This window comes from Zonotrichia albicollis, chromosome 4 (genome assembly GCF_047830755.1).
Source record: "Zonotrichia albicollis isolate bZonAlb1 chromosome 4, bZonAlb1.hap1, whole genome shotgun sequence".
Lineage (NCBI taxonomy): Eukaryota > Metazoa > Chordata > Aves > Passeriformes > Passerellidae > Zonotrichia > Zonotrichia albicollis.
In genome coordinates, this window is record NC_133822.1 from 51,020,928 (window position 1) to 51,032,492 (window position 11,565).

The 11,565-nt window shown below is 42.9% G+C and overlaps 1 protein-coding gene across 2 annotated transcripts in view; it reads right to left on the reverse strand.

The window, feature by feature from the left end:
* The window catches only part of LEMD3 (LEM domain containing 3), a 40,210-nt gene extending 28,645 nt beyond the window's left edge, over window positions 1-11,565 (reverse strand). For both annotated transcript variants that reach the window (XM_014272455.2, XM_074539776.1), the window contains exon 1: window positions 9,657-11,565. In XM_014272455.2, coding sequence (XP_014127930.2) covers window positions 9,657-11,550 — 1,894 coding nt within the window. In that variant the 5' untranslated portion in view covers window positions 11,551-11,565. The remainder of the gene's footprint in view (window positions 1-9,656) is intronic.

The following is an 11,565-nucleotide window of genomic DNA, read 5'->3' on the forward strand; positions in this document are numbered from 1 at the left end:
GACAAAGTTCCCCTCCAAAAGAATTAAAAATCATATTTGTGATACATACTTCAGATACATTTTCTATCAGCTCTGAAAATAAGTCTTCATTATTTCAGGTAAAACTATATGACCTACCAGAATTTCTCTTTGGAGTTTTCACTACATAAACAAAAAAATAAAAAGACCAAAAAATTACAACAAAATAACCATCTCCTTTGTTCAGCTGTATCACCCTTTCTAGAAAGATTCAAATCTACTCCTGCTACTTAAATGCTGGTTAGAATAGACCTTAATGTTGAAAGGTGCCCCTGTGAGTCATGCCAATTTAATTCATATTTAAGAAGAGACACAAGTGTTTTGGGAAAGCTTCTCATCAGATTATTCAGTTTCACTAAATAATAACATTCGTTTCATTTTAGTACTCGCATTAGTGATCAAAAAACCTAAAAATTATAAAAGCTGTCAGTTCTTAAGAGTATTTAAGAAAATATTTTTAAGTAACAGTATTTGCACACATGCTCTTTTGCATTATATTACAAATAGAAGAAACAGTTGTCTCTGTTCTACCAGGGAAAATGGCCCAAAAGTTCACTTGCTGTGCATTGTAAAAATTAATTAAAATCACATACACACAGTATTCACCACAGGCTAGTGTGCATACATAGGAAATAAAAAACCCACCACACTAAGACTGCTCTTATAAGCAGTTGCAAAACATTACCAGGAGAAATGTTAGACTTCCGACACATACCAGCATTTTACTATGGATAGAGAATCAGAACAGTCTTCTGAAATAGCTCTTCTGCGTTTTTCTGCACCTCTCCCAAATAATTTTAGCTCCCTACATTTTATAAGGTTAAAAAAATATCCACCGCTTCTACAAATGAACACAAATTTAGAAAAAAGGGGAAACTCCATCTTGAAAGCATAGCAACACAACATGTTTTATGTTAAACTAGGAAGCATTCGGCTTTCCTCAAACTCCAAAGTTCAAAGTGGAAAGCAAACTAATAAAGCAAGTGTTATTGAAACACAGAAGGTTTAAGAATCAATGGGAAGCTGCAATTAAATATTGAATCTACTGTCACTCTGCCAAGGGGCCCAGTCTTGATACAAATATCCTGTGATTTCAAACAAGTAATAAGGATTTCTGTCTTGAAGAGTTTCCAAAATAAAATCACAGTTATAACCTCTTCTTCCAGACAGACTTCAGTCACAAAGTATTAATAAGAGTATGAACAGTTTACAACATCCAAAGGTAACATTTTGATCAGGAACAAAGTCAAGATACAGATCACAGGAATTTTTCATTTTTAAAACTGGGGTTCTGTTGCGCCTCTGTCCTTTAAATCATTCAGCACACATTGTTCTATCAGTGTTTGCTGCACTAAGAGCAGCAGAACTGCTGAACAATACATTTACCAAGCCTGAACACAACAGCACAACACTGAAAACAGGTGCTCCATACAGGACATAGAGAGGGAGCTGCTAGCAAGTCTCTTGGCATGACAAAGATGAGGAGGAGGCAGCAGACAGTTTACCACAAGTATCCACAGTAGTTAAGAGAAGAAAGAAAACTGCTCACCACATACTGTACGAGTTAGAAGGGCTCAAAATCAGAATGCGCTCAGCAGTTAATACACAACATAACACTAGACTGGACATGCATAACACCAGGGAATATTTAGTTACTTTCATTTTTACTCCACCAGACTAAGACTGAAGAGTTGGCTAAACCTTCCAGGTTGTCTACCACAGTAACTGCTTTTGTTTGATGATTTGTTTGATTAATCTACCTGGTTCAAATAAAAATTATCCAAAGGCAACAACTGGACTAACACACCATTATCCTTTACTCAGATGAAGTCTGCTTGAACTAAGACTGAATTTGAACTAACAGGTATGATCACTGTTTATTAATGAAATAGGTTATGCCTATTAGTTAAAAGGTTACATCATCAGCTTGTGGATTAAGGTGATGAATTTTCTAGCAGTACTGTGCACACTTCTGACCCTGGTGGATCTAGAGAGGAGGAGAAAAACAAGAAAATCCAAAACATTTCTTGGCAAGAAACTCACTTGCCATAGAGAAACAGGAAAAAAAGAAGACAGGAAGTACAAGTGAGTCTTACCAATATCTCAAACACTAGGGGCAATAAAACTGTACCACACCTTTGGCACATGACAACTCTGTAGTATGCAGGTCACTACACAGTGGCATAAAACTCAGTGCTTGAACTATGAAAAAAAAGTTTACAGAATAAGATCCTAATTCTTTTCTCAAACTACGTATCTCATGCCTAAGGGAGCTGGCCATATAGTTAGTCTGATCCCAAAGCTTGTGTAAGCAGCTCGGTACATTTCCATCTTCTGAATGGCAAAGGATATCACATGCTAACTCATTCCCTTACAGAAGGAATAGGCAGACCCTATTTGGCCTTAGGTCCTCAATTACCAGGACAGCTCCTTCCCAGGGTTGCTACTTTCATGTCATTTCCCTCCAGTCTGCTCTCCCTCAAAAGGCATCACTTTAATACCACGCATCCTACACAGCAGAATAAAACAAGTGGATTTAACTTCTCATGTTTTTCCTTCCCCCCACACTTAATGGGCATTTGTACTCAATCTGCACATTTCTGTTGTTAGTCCAATAAGCAGGTTCTCTAGCTGAATGTCAAAAGAAATAAAGTGTTTAAAGTTATGAATAAAAAGCCACCATACTGCACAATTCCAAAGTATGCCGACACATCCATGCTCAATGTGAACGACTGAAACTACACAGCCTACAGTGTTTCTGCAGGGAGTAGAAACACTTCCAGCTCAGATGGAAGCAAAACTTAACAGGCATTGATCATAATACACCCAGGATCACCAGATCGAACTGTGCATATGTACCTGCCCATTCTGAATGAATGAGCTCTAAGGAGTAATCAAAAGATTGGTACTTCTACTCCTGGTTCCAAGGTCACTGTACAAACAGTATAGCAGTATAGCTTCTTTGGTGTTCTCAACGCCACCTTTTTAGTTTCTTTGAGTTTATATCAAAATGAACATGCATTCATTATTATATGCAAAAGACAAAGTACCCAAACATGAACACATCCTTTAGCAAAACTCAGATTCCCCATTTCCCATAGTGTCTTACTCTTTTATCCACACCTGCTTTTACATACGCAGATGTAAAAGCATAAGTACTTCTCATGCTTACAGATAAGCAGAACAGAAAAGCAGCACCAAATAACATTGTGGGAGGTACAGCACAGTACCACTGAACATTAAAAACTCCACATTGAACATTACAAACTCTAGCAAGCCTTCTAACACAGAAGGAACCTACATGAGCTCGGCTCTAAGATGTGCAGTGGTTCTTCAATCTATCTCTGCCCAGATCAGTATGCTTCTTCCCATCAGTACCACTGCCCCTTTCGACAAGCTTTTCTGTATCAGAATTGCTCAGTGGGCAGAAGCTACCAAGGTTACTTTTGATCAAGACCTGAGCTACACCATGTCCTTATTTACTATAATCACAGCAAAGGCACTGCTACCTTCTTTCACAGTCACTGACCAGTAAACTTATTGCCCTCAACCTAACACAAATCACAACAGACAACTAATTTTAGCAGAGAATACATTCACAAGAACTATATCGGCAAAAGGAACATATGCCTCATGATTACAACACTCCATGATTCTCCACAACACTGGAAAAGCACTTTCATCAACAAAAAACCACTGTACTGGCTTAATTTACTTGCCTAAGCTTTTTAGTGAAGCAACTTTCTCAAGCAGCAGTTCTGGCCTGTTCAAATGTCCATACTGTTACTGAAGCACAAGTCCAGAAGCATGACAGGGATCAGTTGGGTACAACTCTACAACTCCTGCCAGCTTAGCTGGGTAAGCAGTCAAGCTAAAGTTTGAAATCTACTACTCTCAGATGAAACACAGATCTCAAAAGGATTTAAACGTAAATGGTTTTTAGAAACACAATCCCAGAGATAGGAGGACTGCAGGCCTGATTCTCCTCCTGTACTGGGATAATTATAGACTGTGAACTGAAACAGGGCTAAGTAGGGCTCCTACAAGGCAAAAATTTAAGTCTTTGTGTATCATGGGCTCTTCTTTAAAATATTTCCACTGCATCCATTATCACTCTATGCATCTGTCCTAAGCAGAAATATCTGTATTGCACTCGAACAGTATTAGAGTTGACTGAGGTTCTTGACAAATGAAACAAGTCTGCTTTTTGCTTTCCCACACCTTTCTAGTCTCTAGTGCTTTTTAAAATGTAAAAGTTGCTACCAGATCTGCTTTCAGATTCTGGATCACCTTTCTCACATTAGAAATGAAATTTGCTTTTGAGAAAACTATGCACTGTAAAATGCAGTGCAAACTTTTGATTACTTTTTGATATCTAATGAAAAGAGGCTAACTCCTGTCAGAGCTTTTCTGCATCCCTGGTCCCCAGGAAAATTATTCTAGTCCAGATTTTCCATTACTTACTTCGAAAAAACTCATGGCTTCCAACAGTAACTTTGAAAAAATGTCATAACAAGAATCTACAGTAATGGCATAAGGAATGTTTTGTGCACATCTGCTAACAGCAGCACAGTTAAGCACATGAATGCAAAGTAGTCATAAATATTCTGAACGAAGTATCAACTACCACTATCTCCCTAAAAACAGGAATTCTGAATTTCCATCAGTTTTGTTTCAAACACTGCTGAGCAATTTTCTTATTTATTCTTTATACTCCATATCTATTACAAAGGTGAATAGACTGTTTATAATCCTTTAGGAAGGACTTGAAGCTGTCAGCTGAGCTATTCTGTACTACATAGCAATTACTCAGACTTTCCTAGATGAAAGTCACTACATAATAATTATTCAACTTTCCTAGATAAAAGGCCAAATTATTCCTCATTTTAAAGAATAATTTCTGACATACCATAAGGAAGATGAGAGCTTAGAATTGCCAAGAATCCTAAGGAAATCTAACTGTGCTGCCTGGCTTTACCTTATGAAGACAGCCTAGGGATTCTTCTTGTTTGATATACTGATTTTGATCCAAAACTCATCAAACCATAGAACTGAGATTGCTACAACAGAGATCAGTCTTTAAGAAAAACGCCAGGATTTTCTTTTATATCACCTAGCTGAGAAATACTTGCTAACTAGGATTTAAAGCAATATACAGAAAGTGAAACAGCAACATGCTAATATTTCAATAGAAGTTGTTACATTGTCGAATACAAGTCAGGGTATCCCTTGCAAAGCACAGGTAACGTTAATAGGTACACAACACAGAAATGTTACAAATCTTTTAATTTTTCTCTCTCCCTTTATTATGTCCTCTTCCATAAGTACTTCCTATCCACAACTAATTTTATTCTATTAAAGCCAACACTGTAAAGAACAGACTCTTCTGAGAAGGTGATCTTAGAAGGCAAGTAAATTTATAACAGTTATCTGCAAAATACCACTTCAAATAGCACTTCAACAGTAATTTGCAGGCCTGTGAGCTTAACAGTCATCATCTTGTCTTTTATACAGCAAGTCTAACTTCTTAGCAATTAAATTCCCTGCATAAAATTCCATGGAAGTTTTAACACCTGAGAGATTTAGACTTCAAGAACAAAGGAACATCAATGGAATTGAGTAAAACTCTTAGAATTGTGATTTGCTTAAGCTTACACATGGAATATGCACAACTGCTAAGTCTCCCTGAATTAACATTTCAAAAACACAAGTTGTAGTAAATATAGTAAGGATTATCCTCCTAGCAGTTGTTTTGTAACAAGTATCATAGAAAGACCAAAATTGCTAGCAACAGATGTCACTTTAGAAGGCTTCTTATAAGAAAATAAGACTTTAAACAAGACCTACCTGAAACTTTCAAGATTCATTTTTTGTTGTGATGGTTTTGTTCTGTTCTGTTTTTTTCTTTTGTCACATCAACTGCTTCCCAGACGAAGTACTGGAGCAGAAATGGTGGAAGTAACCTACATACAACCTATTTCAGATGACAGACTTCAACAGTATCTGTACTAGCACCCACATCTTTCAGAAAGAAAGTGAACCAGATCTGAAAGCAACATCAACCCATCTGATACTGTTACTAACTTTTCATTAAAAACAACTTCAGAATTAACTTCCAGGAACAGCCACTAGAGATGCTCAGAACAACATCACAAAAGCACAGGAGTTGAAAGAGAGACACACACACACCTCTCCAGGATTTGAAGAACCTAGGAAGTAGACTACAGTGTACCATTCTCCTGACAAAATATTATGCTAGCTTGGCAAGAAGTCGCTATAATCCCATGGCCTTTTGAAAGCAGGTGCAAACAAAACGTGCTTTACAGCCAGAGCAAAAGGAACGAGGTTACCAGCACCAAGCCCAAACTGATGTTTTTCAAATGTAGCACTGTCAGAGACAGCAAGCATAACAGGCACTAGCATTAGCTGGGTCTTTTATGTGAGCTTGAAGAGCAGTTCATTTCAGCGGGTTTAAGAAAAACCCCATCTATATTTTAGACAGCAAAAGGCATAAAAGCCTTAATTCAAGCAATGTTTATAGCTTAGATACAGAAGGATTAGCCCAGTTCTGATTTTTTTTATGCTACATGTGAAAAAACTGAAGCACTTCATTACTATTTCACAGCACTGCATAAAAAATCATTTGAACACTATGCACAAGTCTCTTGTAAAATGTAAGTGTAAGTGACAAGTCTCTTGTGAAATAATCTGCTCACCCCTTCCCATTTATGTTACTCCACCTGGCCTAAATTCAACTCCAACACCTGCTTTTAAGCCTCCCTCTCATCAGACACACCTCCTCTGTTCTTAGATTGACAAATATTTAAGTGTTGATATTGAGTGTACTTTGTGATAAGTATTTCTCAACGTCACAAACATACTATCGCCTTACTTTGATTGCATTTCATTTTAAGCACTTAACTGTTAAGAAAACCAACATTAAGCTCACTGTGCATCATTCCCTGCAAATTTAAAATAAGAAGTCACCAAATATACAAATAACTGTCTTTATTGCTTTATCATAGTAAGCATGATAATTAGATGCATATATTGCAACTCTGCTGAACCCTGAAAGCTTTTATGACACGGACTGGAAATTAAAATAGCTGATTTTCTTCCACCATCAAATCATTCTCACTCAACAGAATCTAACCTACAACCACCTAAAAGACAGAAAAATCTCAATATCCAGTTGCCTAAATGATAAGGCTGTTTTTGAGATATACAACTATTTTAATTAAAAAGTATGAATCATTTCTGCTTCTATTAAAAAAACCAGACAATACACCCATATAAACATAAGAGTCAAAGGACTCACTTGGATGATGTTTAAGCTTAGGAAGACAGGGTTCTCCCCCTTTTCAGTAAACATCAGTCTTTATTAGCCTGTCTTGTCTGTTCTTGCCCGTTCTACAGACCCACCGTATTTTTGTTCCATATGTTGATTTAAAAGGAATTTAGTAAGCACGTGCTAAACATATGGGCAAGGTAAGTCCCTCCTCATTCCCACATTGCTTAAAAGAAGTGGCCTGCTCCTCTTCCTTATCAAAGGAGCTAGCCACAAAACCTGCTGTTTGCTTCTGCCAAAGGACACTATTCCCGTTCCCATTTGATATGTTGCAGCGAAGCCTGGGGCTGTGAGGAAGCAGCACAGATGAAATACGTGTGCCATTGCCAGAACGATTCTTCAGGAAATCCACTTTCGAGAGTTCCACTGCAAAGAGAGCAAGTAAGAACCGGCCAAGAACTGGTTTACTTGAACTACCAAGCAACACTGGGCTACCAGAGCACTGACTAGGCAGCCTATCCTAAGCAAGGTCCTCTAAGAAGAGCACAATTTTTCCTGTGTAACAGTCCCAGCTGGATTAACTTTTTAAGAGCAATATACTCAACACAGTCATCCCACATGCTCTATAGGAACGTTCACACATTCCAAAACAAGTTTTTTTCAATACAAAAAAAAAAAAAAAAAAAAAAAAAATCCACTCTGAACTTTAAGAACTATTGCTATCTGCATTGCTGAAACACTCAGCTTTTACCAAACAGGAAGACAAGCCAGTTTTAACTCAACCACTGAATTTGGCAGTTTACCCCAGGAGGCTGACAGATCTTCTCCGGTTAAAATCATATTTTAAGACCAAATGCAGCATATAATACTTATGCTAGTACAAGAATACAGCTTATCCATACATAAGAAAATGCAGGCATGTCTCTATCAGTTATGGCCAGAAGCTGACCAGAGTATGAGCAGTCCTAACAGTCACACTACACTGTGTCTAATTATAGCCCACCTGTGTATGTTCACAGCCAGCTCAAAAAACAAGACTGAACAAGACTTAAAAGCCACGTGGACCATCGCAATGAAACCACTGCAAATCCCCAAGTCCTTGCTGCTACCGTCCTTCCTCAACACTAAATGTTTTACATGCCACCCCCACCCCCCTGCCAAAGAGCATTAAACAGAATTTTAAATTATTCTGCTACCCTAATGTAATGAACAAAGTTTGAAAGGGAATAAAAAAAAGCCAGCCCACACGGCTGCCCTGGGACATCTAGCAGATCCCAAGGTAATAGTCAGATCATTCCTTACAAGGCACTGTATACATGTCCACAAATGAGTACATAAATCCTCTACTCTCCATAAAAAAAAAATGTACATACTTGCCCCACTTGTACACCCCACAACATCCTCAATCATTTCAAGAATAGTGCAAGCTGCCAACAACTTTCTAACGCTCTTACATCCCAAAACCAGATTTTTGCATAATTTCTTACCAGAAGCAGTGAAAACTCAGGACAGCAATGGAATGGTTTTTCTTTCTGATGTTAGAATCTCCACTGTCCATTTCAAAACAGCCAAGAACTGAATTAGCATGAATCACCACCCTCAGGTGGTATGTTTCCATTTTGGTATTCTTCAAAAATGGTAGGTTTTAAATCCATTCCAAGTTACTTCCACATGTTAAAGGAGTTCCCAAATAATTCAGTATTTAAAAAAAAAAGAATGCTCTGAAATTCAGACTAAAGCACAGCAGTAATTCATGTATAAACGTTATTATCAAATAAATTTAGAAGGAATCATTTATTAGAAAACAATACACAATATGTCAAGCATTCACTGCACAAAATCTGTCATAGTGTGCAACATCATCTCAACCTAGGATCCTTTTCAAGCCTCAGCACACATGAATGAAAACAACCTGCTTCATTACCAAACAACTACAGCCAAATCTCAGCCCTGCAGGAATCCCAGGTATCTAACTGTGCACTTACTCCTGCAAGATTAACGTAAAGTCTTACCTCGCCAATTCTCCATTACCGATACTCCTGCTAAATTGAACAAAACCCACAGAACTGCTTTGGGAAGAAAACTTGCTAGAAAGTAAGGTATCAACAGATTAGAGCAGGGAATGCTGGGATTTAAGTTTATCCTCAAATATCTTGCAAGCTTATTACACCAGCTTGCAAAGCGCATACATAACGAAAGACAATTTCTCTGTGCACCATCCTCTAAAGAGAGATTATACTAAGGTGGAACCCAGAACTGTTCAGTAAGGGAGGTCTGGGAACGCAAAGGCGCATTAACAGTTGTTACATCCAGTTGCAGAAACTCCTCTTATCCTTCACCTAATACTTACTGTTGGCTCCCACATCCTCAGCTACTCCAGAACCTCTCATTCTCAGGTATGTGAATCCCAGTATCAGAAAGAACAAGCATGCAGCAGTTAAGAGGAACATGGACAGGTAATGTGCACTGAAGCCTCCAGTGGTGGATACCTCCTCTCTTTTGAACTGTTGGAGAAGCTCCTCCTCGGGCTCAGAGAGATTCTTCTTGTAGGTGTTTTTCAGGTAGGTATGATTTGAACCCGTATGATTGGAGTGGTTGAGTCTAAGGGAGGAGGTGGTTCCACCCGGGGGAAGGCTATTAGTAGATGAATAAATCCTGGATTCAACATTACAGCTACCAGGAGCACCGCTGAGAACATGGTTATTGGTCGCTTTCCTAATGGCGCCTGGAGGGTCAGTGATTTTGCCGCTGTCCACGTCCGTGAGCGGTGGTGGCAACAGCAATACTGATGGGGATTTCTTGGGTAGGCCAATGCGGTATCTGGGGCTGGGAGGACTAGAGTCCAGATTTTCACATCCTCCTCCTCCTCTTCCCCCCGCCGCCGCCGCCTCCTCCTCCTCCTCCTGATTTCTGCCCCTGTCTAGACTGCCGGCAGCAGCCGCCCCCGCCGCCCTGTCATTCGTTACGAGCACAGCAGCACCGCAGCCTCCGCCAGCCCTTTCTTGGCCCGTCTCCATCACGCCAGCGCCGGCTGCAGCGCATTTGCTTGTTATGAATGGAGCAGGCGACTTGCTGAGGCTCCGTCTGGGCCGGCGAACTGCAGACTCCTCCTGCTGTTTGGCCCTAGCCCCCGCCGCCTCCTCCTCCTCCGAGTCCGAGTACTTGTCCCTGCTGCCTCCGTAGGAGAGGAGCCGGTTCCCGTTCACGGTCCGGTTCTTCCACCGCTGCTGCTCGCTCTCCTTTTCCTCCTCCTCTTCGTCGTCGTCCTCCTCCTCGCCGTCCCCGAGCTCCCTCAGACCCTGAGTCGCCGTCGGTCTCCTGCCCGCCGCCCCCCACCAGGCGTTGGGCTTCCGCCGGACCGCCTCCTCCGGGGGGGAGCTGCTGCTCACGCCGCAGGCGCCGTGGGGGGTGGCGGGCCTGAGGCCGCGGAAGAGGGGCGCAGCGCGCTCCCTCCTGCCGCCGGCCTGGCCCCGGGGGCTGCTCTCCGCGTCCGACTCGTCCGAGCTGAAGCCCAGCAGCACTTTGCCGCCCCCGGCAGGGGGTGCGGCGCGGCCCCGGCCGCCTCCGGCGGCAGTCCCGGGGAGGAAGGGGTGCTCGGCGCCGGCCAGCCGCGCTCCCGGGGCCGCCCGCCCGGGGCCGCCGCCTCCGCCCGGCGCCGCTCCGGCTCCCGTGTTATTGTTGTTGCTGTTCCGGGTCTTGTTGGCGCCGCCGCCGCGGGCCCCGGCCCGTTCATCCTCGCGCAGCTTCTTCAGCTTCTTCAGGTAGACGGGCCGGGTGCTCTCGGTGACCGGCCCCGGGGAGAAGCCGAAGCGCCTCAGCTCCGAGAAGAGCTCCTCGTCCGTGAGCTGCGCGGCCGTCGCCATTTTCCGCTCCCCGCCGCCGCCGCCGCGGCGCTTCCGACCCACGCGCCGCGCCGCGCTCCCCGCCGGAACTGACGCGCCGCACTCGGCTGTGGCCGAGACCCGCCCGTCACCCCGCGGCGCCGCCCGCCGGGAGCGCGGCCGGGCGGGCGGGGGATGAGCGGGGCGGGGCCGCCCGGCGCCGCCGGCCCTTCCCAGCCGCCCCCGCTCGGTCGCGGCTGCCGCGCGGGGCTGGCGCCATTCCCGCCGCCACCGCGAGAGATGGGGCCCAGGATCGCCCCGTCCGCCCCCGGGCTCGCAGAGGGGGTCCTGGGCGGCAGTCGCGCCGTGGCGGGCGGCGGATGGGAGCAGGGAGGGCACCGTCGAACGGGCGGCCCCCGGCATGGCGCGGGCGGCCTG